General features: G+C 49.1%; 1 protein-coding gene across 1 annotated transcript; it reads left to right on the top strand.

Moving 5' to 3' along the window:
- The first annotated feature begins 1,079 nt into the window (after nt 1-1,079).
- On the top strand, nt 1,080-17,958 carry LOC135565140 (TIMELESS-interacting protein-like). The gene is made up of 10 exons (XM_065011199.1): nt 1,080-1,241; nt 1,618-1,711; nt 10,667-10,742; nt 10,904-11,026; nt 12,622-12,685; nt 13,780-13,901; nt 13,969-14,122; nt 16,436-16,586; nt 16,669-16,961; nt 17,494-17,958. Exons 1-10 carry the CDS (start codon nt 1,121-1,123, stop codon nt 17,706-17,708), a joined length of 1,413 nt encoding a protein of 470 aa, XP_064867271.1. The 5' UTR covers nt 1,080-1,120; the 3' UTR covers nt 17,709-17,958.
- The last annotated feature ends 1,589 nt before the right edge of the window (nt 17,959-19,547 follow it).

Raw genomic sequence — 19,547 nt, forward strand, 5'->3', positions numbered from 1 at the left:
AGAGAGCTGACGACTGTAGAGGGGAGGCTAGTGAAGTTATGGTAGAGAGCTGACGACTGTAGAGGGAGGCTAGTGAAGTTATGGTAGAGAGCTGACGACTGTAGAGGGGAGGCTAGGTGAAGCTATGGTAGAGAGCTGACGACTGTAGAGGGAGGCTAGGTGAAGTTATGGTAGAGAGCTGACGACTGTAGAGGGAGGGCTAGGGTGTTATGTAGAGAGCTGACGACTGTAGAGGGAGGCTAGGTGAAGTTATGGTAGAGAGCTGACGACTGTAGAGGGAGGCTAGGTGAAGTTATGGTAGAGAGCTGACGACTGTAGAGGGGAGAGCTAGGTGAAGTTATGGTAGAGAGCTGACGACTGTAGAGGGGAGGCTAGGTGAAGTTATGGTAGAGAGCTGACGACTGTAGAGGGGAGGCTAGGTGAAGTTATGGTAGAGAGCTGACGACTGTAGAGGGGAGAGCTAGGTGAAGTTATGGTAGAGAGCTGACGACTGTAGAGGGAGGCTAGGTGAAGTTATGGTAGAGCTGACTCACTGTAGAGGGAGAGCTAGGTGAAGTTATGGTAGAGAGCTGACGACTGTAGAGGGGAGGCTAGGTGAAGTTATGGTAGAGAGCTGAGGGGAGAGCTGTAGAGAGCTGAGTTAGAGGGAGAGGGGGCAGAGAGCAGACGACTGCAGAGGGAGGCTAGGTGAAGTTATGGTAGAGAGCTGACGACTGTAGAGGGAGGCTAGGGGTGAAGTTATGGTAGAGAGCTGACGACTGTAGAGGGGAGGCTAGGTGAAGTTATGGTAGAGAGCTGACGACTGTAGAGGGGAGGCTAGGTGAAGTTATGGTAGAGAGCTGACGACTGTAGAGGGGAGGCTAGGTGAAGTTATGGTAGAGAGCTGACGACTGTAGAGGGGAGAGCTAGGTGAAGTTATGGTAGCTGTATATATAGCGTATCTTCTTTCCCGTCTTATTGCTTGTGTTTTTATATATTTTATAGTGCTATATATTTATTACTGCATTGTTGGGAAAAGAGTTGTCAAGAAAGGCATGTCACTGTACTCGTGAACACGACAATAAAACGTCAAATGTAATCCCCCTCTTCTTCCTTGCAGGAGCCCAGTGATAAAGGAACCATGGTTGATCCGATGGAGAATGGCTTGTTTGACATTCCTGACTATGACAACACAGATGACGAGACCTTTCCTCCTCTCCCCCCTCCCTTCTCACCAGGAGAGGGAGGAGATCCTTTTACAGGTGAGGACGATGACAACTCTAGCTCACCAGTACCTAGCCTGCTTCCAGATCTGGTTGTGTTATTTTGCCGACTGCCATGGTTGCTGTCGTGCTTATGATGATCTGGGACCAGACTAGACACACAATACCCAACACAAACCTGTGTGTCTACAGGTAGACTGATATGACATCATCATTATTATTATTATATACACAGCTGGGAGACTTCCTGCTTACTGACATCACAGACAATATAATGGGTAGATATAGATATGACATCATCATTATTATTATTATTGTTATTATATACACAGCTGGGAGACTTCCTGCTTACTGACATCACAGACAATATAATGGATAGATATACTTTCCATTGATGGCTGTTGATGTTGTTCAGGGGAGGAGGGGGGAGAGATCTCCAAGCTGGCCGAAGTCCCTGTTGCCAAGAGGAGAGGCGTCAAGAGACCACAGCCCAAACTGGACTCTCAGAGGTACGTGTGTATTAGCCTGGAGACGGGCATAAATGAGCGTTTGGATCAGGAACCTCTACAGGCCAGAATGTTGAATACAATGATATTGTCACGTACTTTACCGGTTGTCTGTGTGGCTGGTCGATTTGATGGTAGAAATGTGAGAACCATGTCAACAGGCTGGGCCAGTGTGCATGTAGCAGAACCATGTCAACAGGCTGGGCCAGTGTGCATGTAGCAGAACCATGTCAACAGGCTGGGCCAGTGTGCATGTAGCAGCAGAACCATGTAGCAGAACATGTCAACAGGCTGGGCCAGTGTGCATGTAGCAGAACCATGTCAACAGGCTGGGCCAGTGTTCATGTAGCAGAACCATGTCAACAGGCTGGGCCAGTGTGCATGTAGCAGAACCATGTCAACAGGCTGGGCCAGTGTTCATGTAGCAGAACCATGTCAACAGGCTGGGCCAGTGTGCATGTAGCAGAACCATGTCAACAGGCTGGGCCAGTGTTCATGTAGCAGAACCATGTCAACAGGCTGGGCCAGTGTGCATGTAGCAGAACCATGTCAACAGGCTGGGCCAGTGTGCATGTAGCAGAACCATGTCAACAGGCTGGGCTAGTGTGCATGTAGCAGAACCATGTGAACAGGCTGGGCTAGTGTGCATGTAGCAGAACCATGTGAACAGGCTGGGCCAGTGTGCATGTAGCAGAACCATGTGAACAGGCTGGGCCAGTGTGCATGTAGCAGAGCCATGTCAACAGGCTGGGCCAGTGTGCATGTAGCAGAGCCATGTCAACAGGCTGGGCTAGTGTGCATGTAGCAGAACCATGTCAACAGGCTGGGCTAGTGTGCATGTAGCAGAACCATGTCAACAGGCTGGGCCAGTGTGCATGTAGCAGAACCATGTCAACAGGCTGGGCTAGTGTGCATGTAGCAGAACCATGTCAACAGGCTGGGGTAGTGTGCATGTAGCAGAACCATGTGAACAGGCTGGGCTAGTGTGCATGTAGCAGAACCATGTGAACAGGCTGGGCCAGTGTGCATGTAGCAGAACCATGTGAACAGGCTGGGCCAGTGTGCATGTAGCAGAGCCATGTCAACAGGCTGGGCCAGTGTGCATGTAGCAGAGCCATGTCAACAGGCTGGGCCAGTGTGCATGTAGCAGAGCCATGTCAACAGGCTGGGCTAGTGTGCATGTAGCAGAGCCATGTCAACAGGCTGGGCCAGTGTGCATGTAGCAGAACCATGTCAACAGGCTGGGCCAGTGTGCATGTAGCAGAACCATGTCAACAGGCTGGGCTAGTGTGCATGTAGCAGAACCATGTCAACAGGCTGGGCCAGTGTGCATGTAGCAGAACCATGTCAACAGGCTGGGCCAGTGTGCATGTAGAAGAACCATGTCAATAGGCTGGGCCAGTGTGCATGTATCAGAACCATGTCAACAGGCTGGGCCAGTGTGCATGTCGCAGAACCATGTCAACAGGCTGGGCCAGTGTGCATGTATCAGAACCATGTCAACAGGCTGGGCCAGTGTGCATGTAGCAGAACCATGTCAACAGGCTGGGCCAGTGTGCATGTAGCAGAACCATGTCAACAGGCTGGGCCAGTGTGCATGTAGCAGAACCATGTCAACAGGCTGGGCCAGTGTTCATGTAGCAGAACCATGTCAACAGGCTGGGCCAGTGTGCATGTAGCAGAACCATGTCAACAGGCTGGGCCAGTGTGCATGTCGCAGAACCATGTCAACAGGCTGGGCCAGTGTGCATGTATCAGAACCATGTCAACAGGCTGGGCCAGTGTGCATGTAGCAGAACCATGTCAACAGGCTGGGCCAGTGTGCATGTAGCAGAACCATGTCAACAGGCTGGGCCAGTGTGCATGTAGCAGAACCATGTCAACAGGCTGGGCCAGTGTGCATGTAGCAGAGCCATGTCAACAGGCTGGGCCAGTGTGCATGTAGCAGAACCATGTCAACAGGCTGGGCCAGTGTGCATGTGTCTCCTGCATGCATCAGGTGAAATATGAACGGCACAACCAGCGATTTGAACAGTTGTGTAATTCTACTTTCCTGTGGATATACTGAGTACGGTTACATGCACACGATAATGCGATTTATTATGGATAGTCAAATTATAATGGTTCAATTTAAAAATGTTTACATGCTTTGTAAGAAGGAGGATTCCCCCTAATGACCCTGTTTCCACGGAGACGTCTGAAAAAGGCTCCCTGACGCCTCTCTGATAAATGCAGAACATCACCCGTCTAAATTAACATTCTACCACAGCGAACATGTTCTTTTTTTGAGTTGGGACCTTGTAAAGTTTGTACATGAGAACTACTTTTAAAAACCTGTATATTCAGTTGTTCCTAACTCACTTCACTAAAGAGGGAGGCTCTCGGCTGGTGTCAAATCAAATCAAATCAAATTGATTTATATAGCCCTTCGTACATCAGCTGATATCTCAAAGTGCTGTACAGAAACCCAGCCTAAAACCCCAAACAGCAAACAATGCAGGTGTAAAAGCACGGTGGCTAGGAAAAACTCCCTAGAAAGGCCAAAACCTAGGAAGAAACCTAGAGAGGAACCAGGCTATGTGGGGTGGCCAGTCCTCTTCTGGCTGTACCGGGTAGAGATTATAACAGAACATGACCAAGATGTTCAAATGTTCATAAATGACCAGCATGGTCGAATAATAATAAGGCAGAACAGTTGAAACTGGAGCAGCAGCACAGTCAGGTGGACTGGGGACAGCAAGGAGTCATCATGTCAGGTAGTCCTGGGGCACGGTCCTAGGGCTCAGGTCCTCCGAGAGAGAGAAAGAAAGAGAGAATTAGAGAGAGCATATGTGGGGTGGCCAGTCCTCTTCTGGCTGTGCCGGGTGGAGATTATAACAGAACGTGGCCAAGATGTTCAAATGTTCATAAATGACCAGCATGGTTGAATAATAGTAAGGCAGAACAGTTGAAACTGGAGCAAACAGGTGGACTGGGGACAGCAAGGAGTCATCATGTCAGGTAGCTGGGACATGGTCCTGGGCCCAGGCCAGTTGAAACTGGAGCAGCAGCATGGCCAGGTGGACTGGGGACAGCAGTCATGTCAGGTAGTCCTGGGACATGGTCCTAGGGGCCCAGGCCAGTTGAAACTGGAGCAGCAGCATGGCCAGGTGGACTGGGGACAGCAAGGAGTCATCATGTCAGGTAGTCCTGGGGCATGGTCCTAGGGCTCAGGTCCTCCGAGAGAGAGAAAGAAAGAGAGAAGGAGAGAATTAGAGAACGCACACTTAGATTCACACAGGACACCGAATAGGACAGGAGAAGTACTCCAGATATAACAAACTGACCCTAGCCCCCCGACACATAAACTAATGCAGCATAAATACTGGAGGCTGAGACAGGAGGGGTCAGGAGACACTGTGGCCCCATCCGAGGACACCCCGGACAGGGCCAAACAGGAAGGATATAACCCCACCCACTTTGCCAAAGCACAGCCCCACACCACTAGAGGGATATCTTCAACCACCAACTTACCATCCTGAGACAAGGCCGAGTATAGCCCACAAAGATCTCCGCCACAGCTCAACCCAAGGGGGGGGCGCCAACCCAGACAGGCCGACCACAACAGTGAATCAACCCACCCAGGTGACGCACCCCCAGGGACGGCATGAGAGAGCCCCAGTAAGCCAGTGACTCAGCCCCCGTAACAGGGTAGAGGCAGAGAATCCCAGTGGAAAGAGGGGAATCGGCCAGGCAGAGACAGCAAGGGTGGTTCGTTGCTCCAGAGCCTTTCCGTTCACCTTCCCACTCCTGGGCCAGACTACACTCAATCATATGACCCACTGAAGAGATGAGTCTTCAGTAAAGACTTAAAGGTTGAGACCGAGTTTGCGTCTCTGACATGGGTAGGCAGACCGTTCCATAAAAATGGAGCTCTATAGGAGAAAGCCCTGCCTCCAGCTGTTTGCTTAGAAATTCTAGGGACAATTAGGAGGCCTGCGTCTTGTGACCGTAGCGTACGTGTAGGTATGTACGGCAGGACCAAATCAGAGAGATAGGTAGGAGCAAGCCCATGTAATGCTTTGTAGGTTAGCAGTAAAACCTTGAAATCAGCCCTTGCTTTGACAGGAAGCCAGTGTAGAGAGGCTAGCACTGGAGTAATATGATCAAATTTTTTGGTTCTAGTCAGGATTCTAGCAGCCGTATTCAGCACTAACTGAAGTTTATTTAGTGCTTTATCCGGGTAGCCGGAAAATAGAGCATTGCAGTAGTCTAACCTAGAAGTGACAAAAGCATGGATTAATTTTTCTGCATCATTTTTGGACAGAAAGTTTCTGATTTTTGCAATGTTACGTAGATGGAAAAAGCTGTCCTCGAAATGGTCTTGATATGTTCTTCAAAAGAGAGATCAGGGTCCAGAGTAACGCCGAGGTCCTTCACAGTTTTATTTGAGACGACTGTACAACCATTAAGATTAATTGTCAGATTCAACAGAAGATCTCTTTGTTTCTTGGGACCTAGAACAAGCATCTCTGTTTTGTCCGAGTTTAATAGTAGAAAGTTTGCAGCCATCCACTTCCTTATGTCTGAAACACATGCTTCTAGCGAGGGCAATTTTGGGGCTTCACCATGTTTCATTGAAATGTACAGCTGTGTGTCATCCGCATAGCAGTGAAAGTTTACATTATGTTTTCGAATAACATCCCCAAGAGGTAAAATATATAGTGAAAACAATAGTGGTCCTAAAACAGAACCTTGAGGAACACCTGAAATTTACAGTTGATTTGTCAGAGGACAAACCATTCACAGAGACAAACTGATATCTTTCCGACAGATAAGATCTAAACCAGGCCAGAACATGTCCGTGTAGACCAATTTGGGTTTCCAATCTCTCCAAAAGAATGTGGTGATCGATGGTATCAAAAGCAGCACTAAGGTCTAGGAGCACGAGGACAGATGCAGAGCCTCGGTCCGTTGCCATTAAAATGTCATTTACCACCTTCACAAGTGCCGTCTCAGTGCTATGATGGGGTCTAAAACCAGACTGAAGCATTTCGTATACATTGTTTGTCTTCAGGAAGGCAGTGAGTTGCTGCGCAACAGCCTTTCTAAAATTTTTGAGAGGAATGGAAGATTCGATATAGGCCGATAGTTTTTTATATTTTCTGGGTCAAGGTTTGGCTTTTTCAAGAGAGGCTTTATTACTGCCACTTTTAGTGAGTTTGGTACACATCCAGTGGATAGAGAGCCGTTTATTATGTTCAACATAGGAGGGCCAAGCACAGGAAGCAGCTCTTTCAGTAGTTTAGTTGGAATAGGGTCCAGTATGCAGCTTGAAGGTTTAGAGGCCATGATTATTTTCATCATTGTGTCAAGAGATATAGTACTAAAAGACTTGAGCGTCTCTCTTGATCCTAGGTCCTGGCAGAGTTGTGCAGACTCAGGACAACTGAGGTTTGGAGGAATACGCAGGTTTAAAGAGGAGTCCGTAATTTGCTTTCTAATAATCATAATCTTTTCTCAAAGAAGTTCATGAATTTATCACTGCTAAAGTGAAAGTCATCCTCTCTTGGGGAATGCTGCTTTTAGTTAGCTTTGCGACAGTATCAAAAAGGAATTTCGGATTGTTCTTATTTTCCTCAATTAAGTTAGAAAAATAGGATGATCGAGCAGCAGTAAGGGCTCTTCGGTACTGCACGGTACCGTCCTTCCAAGCTAGTCGGAAGACTTCCAGTTTGGTGTGGCGCCATTTCCGTTCCAATTTTCTGAAGCTTGCTTCAGAGCTCGGGTATTTTCTGTGTACCAGGGAGCTAGTTTCTTATGAGACATTTTTTTAGTTTTTAGGGGTGCAACTGCATCTAGGGTATTGCGCAAGGTTAAATTGAGATACTCAGTTAGGTGGTTAACGGATTTTTGTCCTCTGGCGTCCTTGGGTAGGCAGAGGGAGTCTGGAAGGGCATCAAGGAATCTTTGTGTTGTCTGTGAATTTATAGCACGACTTTTGATGTTCCTTGGTTGGGGTCTGAGCAGATTATTTGTTGCAATTGCAAACGTAATAAAATGGTGGTCCGATAGTCCAGGATTATGAGGAAAAACATTAAGATCCACAACATTTATTCCATGGGACAAAACTAGGTCCAGCGTATGACTGTGACAGTGAGTGGGTCCAGAGACATGTTGGACAAAACCCACTGAGTCGATGATGGCTCCGAAAGCCTTTTGGAGTGGGTCTGTGGACTTTTCCATGTGAATATTAAAGTCACCAAAGATTAGAATATTATCTGCAATGACTACAAGGTCCGATAGGAATTCAGGGAACTCAGTGAGAAACGCTGTATATGGCCCAGGAGGCCTGTAAACAGTAGCTATAAAAAAAGTGATTGAGTAGGCTGCATAGATTTCATGACTAGAAGCTCAAAAGACGAAAACGTCTTTTTTTTTTGTAAATTGAAATTTGCTATCGTAAATGTTAGCAACACCTCCGCCTTTGCGGGATGCACGGGGATATGCTCACTAGTGTAGCCAGGAGGTGAGGCCTCATTTAACACAGTAAATTCATCAGGCTTAAGCCATGTTTCAGTCAGGCCAATCACATCAAGATTATGATCAGTGATTAGTTCATTGACTATAATTGCCTTTGAAGTAAGGGATCTAACATTAAGTAGCCCTATTTTGAGAAGTGAGGTATCATGATCTCTTTCAGTAATGACAGGAATGGAGGTGGTCTTTATCCTAGTGAGATTGCTAAGGCGAACACCGCCATGTTTAGTTTTGCCCAACCTAGGTCGAGGCACAGACACGGTCTCAATGGTGATAGCTGAGCTGACTACACTGACTATGCTAGTGGCAGACTCCACTATGCTGGCAGGCTGGCTAATAGCCTGCTGCCTGGCCTGCACCCTATTTCATTGTGGAGCTAGAGGAGTTAGAGCCCTGTCTATGTTGGTAGATAAGATGAGAGCACCCCTCCAGCTAGGATGGAGTCCGTCACTCCTCAGCAGGTCAGGCTTGGTCCTGTTTGTGGGTGAGTCCCAGAAAGAGGGCCAATTATCTACAAATTCTATCTTTTGGGAGGGGCAGAAAACAGTTTTCAACCAGCGATTGAGTTGTGAGACTCTGCTGTAGAGCTCATCACTCCCCTAACTGGGAGGGGGCCAGAGACAATTACTCGATGCCGACACATCTTTCTAGCTGATATGCACGCAGAAGCTATGTTGCGCTTGGTGATCTCTGACTGTTTCATCCTAACATCGTTGGTGCCGACGTGGATAACAATATCTCTATACTCTCTACACTCGCCAGTTTTAGCTTTAGCCAGCACCATCTTCAGATTAGCCTTAACGTCGGTAGCCCTGCCCCGGGTAAACAGTGTATGATCGCTGGATGATTCGCTTTAAGTCTAATACTGCGGGTAATGGAGTCGCCAATGACTAGAGTTTTCAATTTGTCAGAGCTAATGGTGGGAAGCTTCGGCGTCTCAGACCCCGTAACGGGAGGAGTAGAGACCAGAGAAGACTCGGCCTCTGACACCGACCCGCTGCTTAATGGGGAAAACCGGTTGAAAGTTTCTGTCGGCTGAATGAGCGACACCGGTTGAGCGTTCCTACAGCATTTCCTTCCAGAAACCGTGAGAAAATTGTCCGGCTGCGGGGACTGTGCCAGGGGATTTATACTACTATCTGTACTTACTGGTGGCACAGACGCTGTTTCATCCTTTCCTACACTAAAATTACCCTTGCCTAACGATTGCGTCTGAAGCTGGGCTTGCAGTACAGCTATCCTCGCCGTAAGGCGAGCACAGCGGCTGCAATTAGAAGGCATCATGTTAATGTTACTACTTAGCTTCGGCTGTTGGAGGTCCTGACGAATCGTGTCCAGATAAAGCGTCCGGAGTGAAAAAGTTGAGGAAAAAATAAATAAATATATGAACGGTAATTAAAAAGTGAAAACCGTAAAGTTGTCAGGTAGCAAAATAGGTTGGCAACAAAACGCACAGCAACTCGAAAACAAGCCTGCAAGTTGTGACCGGAAATGACGTCAGCACAGGCACAGAACAAACACACCACTGGGACAAGAGGGAGGCTCTCGGCTGGTGCCAGCACAGGTGCAGATCAAACACACCACTTCACTAAAGAGGGAGGCTCTCGGCTGGTGTCAGCACAGGTGCAGATCAAACACACCACTGGAACAAAAGGGAGGCTCTCGGCTGGTGCCAGCACAGGTGCAGATCAAACACACCACTGGAACAAAAGGGAGGCTCTCGGCTGGTGCCAGCACAGGTGCAGATCAAACACACCACTGGAACAAAAGGGAGGCTCTCGGCTGGTGCCAGCACAGGCAACAGATCAAATACACCACTGCAACAGATCAAATACACCACTGGAACAAAAGGGAGGCTCTCGGCTGGTGTCAGCACAGGTGCAGATCAAACACACCACTGGGACGCCGGTTTAAGGTGTTTACACGTCCTAATCATTTGAAAGACTGCTCAGAAAAGCAGGTGTTTTAATTGGCGTATGTTTACTTCGATTATGACCTCACGCCGATTTAAGATAAGCGGAGTAAGGTGTTTACATGACTAATGCTGTACTCGACCTTCTGACACAATCAGTTTAATATCAATAAATAATATCAAATATTTACAAAACGATGTAAACATAGTCATTGTCTCACGTTCCTACCTGCAAAAGGACCAACCACACAGACAACCGGTAAAGTAAGTTCAAATATAATTTTTTATTCAACATTATAGCTTGTACAGGTCATGAGAGAGAGAGAGAGAACTTTCCTAATCCAAACGCTCATTTATGCCCGACCATGAAAATCGATGTCTGGTTTTGATAACTTTAAAAACCAACCCACAAAGGGTTTGATGATCAAGTCATTGTTGATTCTCTTTGTCTTTGCAGCAACATTGCAGAGCTGTTTGCTGTGTGGAAGTTCAATAGCCGGTGTTTTTGTTCACATGTTTTTCTCCAGGCTGACATCAGAAAGAGGACTTCCGGCTCTTCGCAACCTGTTTGACAACGTTCATTTCAAAGGCAAAGGACACGAGGTTAAAGGCTAACAGCAGATTCAAGTATTGTGTCTCTTGTTGGGCAGATGGGTCTGTTTTGTCTGTTTTTGTAAACTCAAAGTGAAAGATGATTGCCGAAAGGTTATCGAGTTGACTCCCACAGCAGCCAAAGGGTGTGATGTATGTGTGTTTTCCACCAGGCTGAGGACCTGCGGGTGCTGATGCAGAGGATGGAGAACTGGGCTCACAGGCTGTACCCCAAACTACAGTTCGAAGACTTCATAGACAAACTGGAGACGCTGGGCAGCAAGAAAGAAGTCCAGGTCAGACTGACAGGCCCTTGTTGTTATAACCAGGCCCTTGTTGTTATAACCAACACCCAGGTCAGACTGACACGCCCTTGTTGTTATAACCAACACCCAGGTCAGACTGACACGCCCTTGTTGTTATAACCAGGCCCTTGTTGTTAGAACCAGGCCCTTGTTGTTATAACCAACATCCAGGTCAGACTGACAGGCCCTGTTGTTATGTTGTTATAACCAACATCCAGGTCAGACTGACAGGCCCTTGTTGTTATAACCAGGCCCTTGTTGTTATAACCAACATCCAGGTCAGACTGACAGGCCCTTGTTGTTATAAAGGCCCTTGTTGTCATAACAACATCCAGGTCAGACTGACAGGCCCTTGTTGTTATAACCAACATCCAGGTCAGACTGACAGGCCCTTGTTGTTTAACCAACACCCAGGTAACCAGGCCCTTGTTGTTATAACCAACATCCAGGTCAGACTGACAGGCCCTTGTTGTTATAACCAGGCCCTTGTTGTCATAACCAACATCCAGGTCAGACTGACAGGCCCTTGTTGTTATAACCAACATCCAGGTCAGACCAGGCCCTTGTTCTAATCAACACCCAGGTCACTGACAGGCCCTTGTTGTTATAACCAACATCCAGGTCAGACTGACAGGCCCTTGTTGTTATAACCAGGCCCTTGTTGTTATAACCAACATCCAGGTCAGACTGACAGGCCCTTGTTGTTATAACCAGGCCCTTGTTGTCATAACCAACATCCAGGTCAGACTGACAGGCCCTTGTTGTTATAACCAACACCCAGGTCAGACTGACAGGCCCTTGTTGTTATAACCAACATCCAGGTCAGACTGACAGGCCCTTGTTGTTAATCAACACCAGGTCAGACTGACGGGCCCTTGTTATAATCAACATCCAGGTCAGACTGACAGGCCCTTGTTGTTCTAATCAACACCCAGGTAGACTGAGGCCCTTGTTGTTCATAATCAACATCCAGGTCAGACTGACAGGCCCTTGTTGTTCTAATCAACACCCAGGTCAGGCCCAGGCCCTTGTTATTATAACCAGGCCCTTGTTGTTATAACCAACATCCAGGTCAGACTGACAGGCCCTTGTTGTCATAACCAACATCCAGGTCAGACTGACAGGCCCTTGTTGTTCTAATCAACACCCAGGTCAGACTGACGGGCCCTTGTTGTTCTAATCAACACCCAGGTCAGACTGACGGGCCCTTGTTGTTATAATCAACATCCAGGTCAGACTGACGGGCCCTTGTTGTTCTAATCAACACCCAGGTCAGACTGACGGGCCCTTGTTGTTCTAATCAACACCCAGGTCAGACTGACGGGCCCTTGTTGTTCTAATCAACACCCAGGTCAGACTGACGGGCCCTTGTTGTTCTAATCAACACCCAGGTCAGACTGACGGGCCCTTGTTGTTCTAATCAACACCCAGGTCAGACTGACAGGCCCTTGTTGTTCTAACCAACATCTCGAGGTGTGGTGGTGTCAGTGGAAGTCGTAAGGTCTGAATGTTGTTGTTCTAACCAACATCTGGAGGTGTGGTGGTGTCAGTGGAAGTCATAAGGTCTGAATGTTTTGTTTTCTCAGACGTGTCTCAAGAGAATACGGTTGGACATGCCGCTAATACATGAAGACTTCATAGGAGACGACGGTGAGAGGACAACGTCACCAACTACATTTAGTGTTAGAAAGGATTCACTACGTGTCAAGTGACTCAGAGTGGGAGTGCTTATTTTAGGATCAGTTTTGCCTTGTACACAACAGTGCATAAGATTATACGTACAGGGAGGACCTGATCTGAGATCAGAACTCCTACTCTGAGACGCTTAACACATACAGTCCCAGATCAATAGTAGTGTCTAGAGGTAGATATAACACAGTCCCAGATCAATAGTAGTAGTAGTGTCTAGAGGTAGATATGACACAGTCCCAAATCAATAGTAGTGTCTAGAGGTAGATATGACACAGTCCCAGATCAATAGTAGTGTCTAGAGGTAGATATGACACAGTCCCAGATCAATAGTAGTGTCTAGAGGTAGATATGACACAGTCCCAGATCAATAGTAGTGTCTAGAGGTAGATATGACACAGTCCCAGATCAATAGTAGTGTCTAGAGGTAGATATGACACAGTCCCAGATCAATAGTAGTAGTGTCTAGAGGTAGATATGACACAGTCCCAGATCAATAGTAGTAGTAGTGTCTAGAGGTAGATATGACACAGTCCCAGATCAATAGTAGTGTCTAGAGGTAGATATGACACAGTCCCAGATCAATAGTAGTGTCTAGAGGTAGATATGACACAGTCCCAGATCAATAGTAGTGTCTAGAGGTAGATATGACACAGTCCCAGATCAATAGTAGTGTCTAGAGGTAGATATGACACAGTCCCAGATCAATAGTAGTAGTAGTGTCTAGAGGTAGATATGACACAGTCCCAGATCAATAGTAGTAGTGTCTAGAGGTAGATATGACACAGTCCCAGATCAATAGTAGTAGAGTGTCTCCCAGATCAATAGTAGTGTCTAGAGGTAGATATGACACAGTCCCAGATCAATAGTAGTGTCTAGAGGTAGATATGACACAGTCCCAGGTCAATAGTAGTGTCTAGAGGTAGATATGACACAGTCCCAGATCAATAGTAGTGTCTAGAGGTAGATGTAGTAGATTTGTATTTGTTTATAGAAGTCATGAACTGATTTTACAAAATGAGATTGAGCATTCAGTATTTTATCCATTGATCCAGGTGAGGACGACACCACGACGTCGAGAGACGGCCGTGTCCCAACCATGACGACCCAGACCCGCTTGGAGACGGAGGTTTCGCTGAAGACCCCCCAGGACGGGTCACAGTCCCAGCCCCTCCCTGTTCCCTTCCTCCCAGGCTGGCCCGGTCCACTCCACCCCAGCCCCCACCCTGTTCCCTTCCTCCCAGGCTGGCCCGGGCCACTCCACCCCAGCCCCCACCCTGTTCCCTTCCTCCCAGGCTGGTCCACTCCACCCCAGCCCCTCCCTGACAGAGGAACAGCGGAGTTTCAACAAACGGCTTGCCTTAGAGAGGAGACTGGCCCGCATGCAGCAACACACAGGTCAGACCCATCACACTCAGAGAGGAGACTGGTCCGCATGCAGCAACACACAGGTCCACTACATCACACTCAGAGAGGAGACTGGCCCGCATGCAGCAACACACAGGTCAGACACTACATCACACTCGAGAGGAGACTGGCCCGCATGCAGCAACACACAGGTCCGCATGCAGCAAACACACAGGTCAGACACTACATCACACTGAGACTGGTCCGCATGCAGCAACACACAGGTCAGACACTACATCACACTTAGAGAGGAGACTGGCCCGCATGCAGCAACACACAGGTCAGACACTACATCCACTCAGAGAGGAGACTGGCCCGCATGCAGCAACACACAGGTCAGACACTACATCACACTTAGAGAGGAGACTGGTCCGCATGCAGCAACACACAGGTCAGACACTACATCACACTCAGAGAGGAGACCCCAGCAACCACAGGTCAGACACTACATCACTAGAGAGAGCTGGCCCGCATGCAGCAACACACAGGTCAGACACCCATCACACTTAGAGAGGAGACTGGCCCGCATGCAGCAACACACAGGTCAGACACTACATCACACTTAGAGAGGAGACTGGCCCGCATGCAGCAACACACAGGTCAGCATCACCTTAGAGAGGAGACTGGCCCGCATGCAGCAACACACAGGTCAGACACTACATCACACTTAGAGAGGAGACTGGCCCGCATGCAGCAACACACAGGTCAGACACTACATCACACTTAGAGAGGAGACTGGTCCGCATGCAGCAACACACAGGTCAGACACTACATCACACTCAGAGAGGAGACTGGTCCGCATGCAGCAACACACAGGTCAGACACACATCACACTCAGAGAGAGACTGGCCCGCATGCAGCAACACACAGGTCAGACACTACATCACACTCAGAGAGGAGACTGGCCCGCATGCAGCAACACACAGGTCAGACACTACATCACACTTAGAGAGGAGACTGGCCCGCATGCAGCAACACACAGGTCAGACACTACATCACACTCAGAGAGGAGACTGGCCCGCATGCAGCAACACACAGGTCAGACACTACATCACTTAGAGAGGAGACTCCGCATGCAGCAACACACAGGTCAGACACTACATCACACTTAGAGAGGAGACCGCATGCAGCAACACACAGGTCAGACACTACATCACACTCAGAGAGGAGACTGGCCCGCATGCAGCAACACACAGGTCAGACACTACATCACACTTAGAGAGGAGACTGGCCCGCATGCAGCAACACACAGGTCAGACACTACATCACACTTAGAGAGGAGACTGGCCCGCATGCAGCAACACACAGGTCAGACACTACATCACACTCAGAGAGGAGACTGGCCCGCATGCAGCAACACACAGACACTCAGACACTACATCACACTCAGAGAGGAGACTGGTCCGCATGCAGCAACACACAGGTCAGACACTACATCACACTCAGAGAGGAGACTGGCCCGCATGCAGCAACACACAGGTCAGACACTACATCACACTCAGAGAGGAGACTGGCCCGCATGCAGCAACACACAGGGACACTACATCACACTTAGAGAGGAGACTGGTCCGCATGCAGCAACACACAGGTCAGACACTACATCACACTTAGAGAGGAGACTGGCCCGCATGCAGCAACACACAGGCAGCTAACACACAGGTCAGACACTACATCACACTCAGAGAGGAGACTGGCCCGCATGCAGCAACACACAGGTCAGACACTACATCACACTCAGAGAGGAGACTGGCCCGCATGCAGCAACACACAGGTCAGACACTACATCACACTCAGAGAGGAGACTGGCCCGCATGCAGCAACACACAGGTCAGACACTACATCACACTTAGAGAGGAGACTGGCCCGCATGCAGCAACACACAGGTCAGACACTACATCACACTCAGAGAGGAGACTGGCCCGCATGCAGCAACACACAGGTCAGACACTACATCACACTTAGAGAGGAGACTGGTCCGCATGCAAACACAGGTCAGACACTACATCACACTCAGAGAGGAGACATGCAGCAACACACAGGTCAGACACTACATCACACTCAGGCAGACATTTTGTACAGTCCAAAACATCTAAACTACCTGACATTGAGCTTGTTGGTGAGGATCGGCCTGATCAAGGCACAATCACCAATCTATTTGGGATGCGAGATGATTTGTAGATCAGTGAGGCGCTGACCCTGTCAATCACACTGACTAACTTCATGTGCTGCATTGTTGACAATCCAATCCATACATTTCCATTTTACCCTTGATGGAGGACAATAAAGTGTCTCCCTCCCTCTCAGATGGCTCCCAGGAGATGGCCTCCAGCCAGTCAGCAGACAGACCATCTACCTCCCAGTCCCAGGAGATGGCCTCCAGCCAGTCAGCAGACAGACCATCTACCTCCCAGTCCCAGGAGATGGCCTCCAGCCAGTCAGCAGACAGACCATCTACCTCCCAGTCCCAGGAGATCCAGTCAGGAGATGGCCTCCCAGTCCCAGGAGATCGCCACCCAATCAGCAGACGGACCATCTACCTCCCAGTCCCAGGAGATGGCCTCCAGTCAGTCAGCAGACAGACCATCTACCTCCCAGTCCCAGGAGATGGCCTCCAGTCAGTCAGCAGACAGACCATCTACCTCCCAGTCCCAGGAGATGGCCTCCAGTCAGTCAGCAGACAGACCATCTACCTCCCAGTCCCAGGAGATGGCCTCCAGCCAGTCAGCAGACAGACCATCTACCTCCCAGTCCCAGGAGATGGCCACCCAGTCAGCAGACGGACCCTCTACCTCCCAGTCCCAGGAGATGGCCACCCAGTCAGCAGACGGACCTCTACCTCCCAGTCCCAGGAGATGGCCACCCAGTCAGCAGACGGACCATCTACCTCCCAGTCCCAGGAGATGGCCTCCAGCCAGTCAGCAGACGGACCATCTACCTCCCAGTCCCAGGAGATGGCCACCCAGTCAGCAGACGGACCCTCCCAGTCCCAGGAGATCGCCACCCAATCAGCAGACGGACCCTCCCAGTCCCAGGAGATCTACCTCCCAGTCCCAGGAGATGGCCACCCAGTCAGCAGACGGACCCTCCCAGTCCCAGGAGATGGCCACCCAGTCAGCAGACGGACCCTCCTCCCAGGTCCCAGGAGATGGCCACCCAGTCAGCAGACACCCCTTCCCAGTCCCAGGAGAGGAGTCAGCAGACGGACCCTCCCAGTCCCAGGAGATGGCCACCCAGTCAGCAGACACCCTCCCAGGGCCAGAGATGGCCAGACCACTCAGCAGGGACCATCTACCTCAGTCCCAGGAGATGGCCACCCAGTCAGCAGACGGACCCACCCAGTCCCAGGAGATGGGTCAGCAGACCCTCCACCAGGTCCTCCTCACACCCCTTCCCCAGCCAGCAGCAGGAGGATGAAGACCCGGACCAGGGAGACCCAGAGGACAAGGGCCAGAGCAGGCCAGACCACTCCAGGGACAGAGCTCTAAACACTGCTTCCCCTGCTGAGGCTGACTCCCTGGTGTGTGAGGGTGCAGTAGCCAGCCCTGTTCCTGAGATGAGCAACGTCAGCAGGGCCTGAGACACACAAACACACGAAGGACAGAACCGCTGACCCCCTCCACATCCATGGCTCCAACTGTCAGCATACATACTCACCCAGCACCAAGGGACACTGTCTTCTAGGACTGACAACTCATCTGAGGATGTTTTCTCTCTGTTCAAGTACATTTTCAATAAAGTTTATACAAATCTAAAACATGGTCATGTGTTGTCAACCATTTTTACTCTTTAATAAATGTTGCCATACGGGCCAAACATCCTGTTGTGGAGCTGATGTCCTGTTTCCTTTCCTTGTTGCTTTTCTGAGCAAAACACCTCATCACCAGCCATACAAAACACCTCATCACCAGCCATACAAAACACCTCTTCACCAGCCATACAAAACACCTCATCACCAGCCATACAAAACACCTCATCACCAGCCATACAAAACACCTCTTCACCAGCCATACAAAACACCTCTTCACCAGCCATACAAAACACCTCTTCACCAGCCATACAAAACACCTCTTCACCAGCCATACAAAACACCTCATCACCAGCCATACAAAACACCTCATCACCAGCCATACAAAACACCTCATCACCAGCCATACAAAACACCTCTTCACCAGCCATAGAAAACACCTCTTCACCAGCCATACAAACACCTCATCACCAGCCATACAAAACACCTCTTCACCAGCCATACAAAACACCTCTTCACCAGCCATACAAAACACCTCTTCACCAGCCATACAAAACACCTCATCACCAGCCATACAAAACACCTCTTCACCAGCCATACAAAACACCTCATCACCAGCCATACAAAACACCTCATCACCAGCCATACAAAACACCTCATCACCAGCCATACAAAACACCTTCATACAAAACACTCATCACCAGCCATACAAAACACCTCTTCACCAGCCATACAAAACATTTCATCACAAAACAGCCAGCCAAAAACACCTCATCACCAGCCATACAAAACACCTCATCACCAGCCATACAAAACAGAAAGATAGGGCTATTTAATTAAGGTTCCCTGTCCCCTCTGTGTTGGGTAAAGACAGGGCTATTTAATTAAGGTTCCCTGTCCCCTCTGTGTTGGGTAAAGACAGGGCTATTTAATTAAGGTTCCCTGGCCCCTCTGTGTTGGGTAAAGACAGGGCTATTTAAGGTTCCCTGTCCCCTCTGTGTTGGGTAAAGACAGGGCTATTTAATTAAGGTTCCCTGTCCCCTCTGTGTTGGGTAAAGACAGGGCTATTTAATTAAGGTTCCCTGTCCCCTCTGTGTTGGGTAAAGACAGGGCTATTTAAGGTTCCCTGTCCCCCCTGTTGGGTAAAGACAGGGCTATTTAATTAAGGTTCCCTGGCCCTCTGTGTTGGGTAAAGACAGGGCTATTTAAGGTTCCCTGTCCCCTCTGTGTTGGGTAAAGACAGGGCTATTTAAGGTTCCCTGTCCCCCCTGTTGGGTAAAGACAGGGCTATTTAATTAAGGTTCCCTGGACCCTCTGTGTTGGGTAAAGACAGGGCTATTTAATTAAGGTTCCCTGGCCCCTCTGTGTTGGGTAAAGACAGGGCTATTTAATTAAGGTTCCCTGGCCCCTCTGTGTTGGGTAAAGACAGGGCTATTTAAGGTTCCCTGTCCCCTCTGTGTTGGGTAAAGACAGGGCTATTTAAGGTTCCCTGTCCCCCCTGTTGGGTAAAGACAGGGCTATTTAATTAAGGTTCCCTGGCCCCTCTGTGTTGGGCTAAGGTTCCCTGTCCCCTCTTAATTAAGGGCTATTTTCCCTGGCCCCTCTGTGTTGGGTAAAGACAGGGCTATTTAATTAAGGTTCCCTGTCCCTCTGTGTTGGGTAAAGACAGGG

The sequence above is a fragment of the Oncorhynchus nerka genome, linkage group LG27 (genome assembly GCF_034236695.1).
Source record: "Oncorhynchus nerka isolate Pitt River linkage group LG27, Oner_Uvic_2.0, whole genome shotgun sequence".
Lineage (NCBI taxonomy): Eukaryota > Metazoa > Chordata > Actinopteri > Salmoniformes > Salmonidae > Oncorhynchus > Oncorhynchus nerka.

Bases quoted from the DNA above. Each gene is read 5' to 3' on its own strand.
- LOC135565140 (XM_065011199.1), top strand. From the start codon at position 1,121: ATGGTTGATCCGATGGAGAATGGCTTGTTTGACATTCCTGACTATGAC. The intron at 11,027-12,621 runs GTCAGACTGACA...TTGTTTTCTCAG, and splicing joins GCAGCAAGAAAGAAGTCCAG to ACGTGTCTCAAGAGAATACG. The intron at 16,587-16,668 runs CTCCCAGTCCCA...CGGACCATCTAC, and splicing joins TCAGCAGACAGACCATCTAC to CTCCCAGTCCCAGGAGATGG.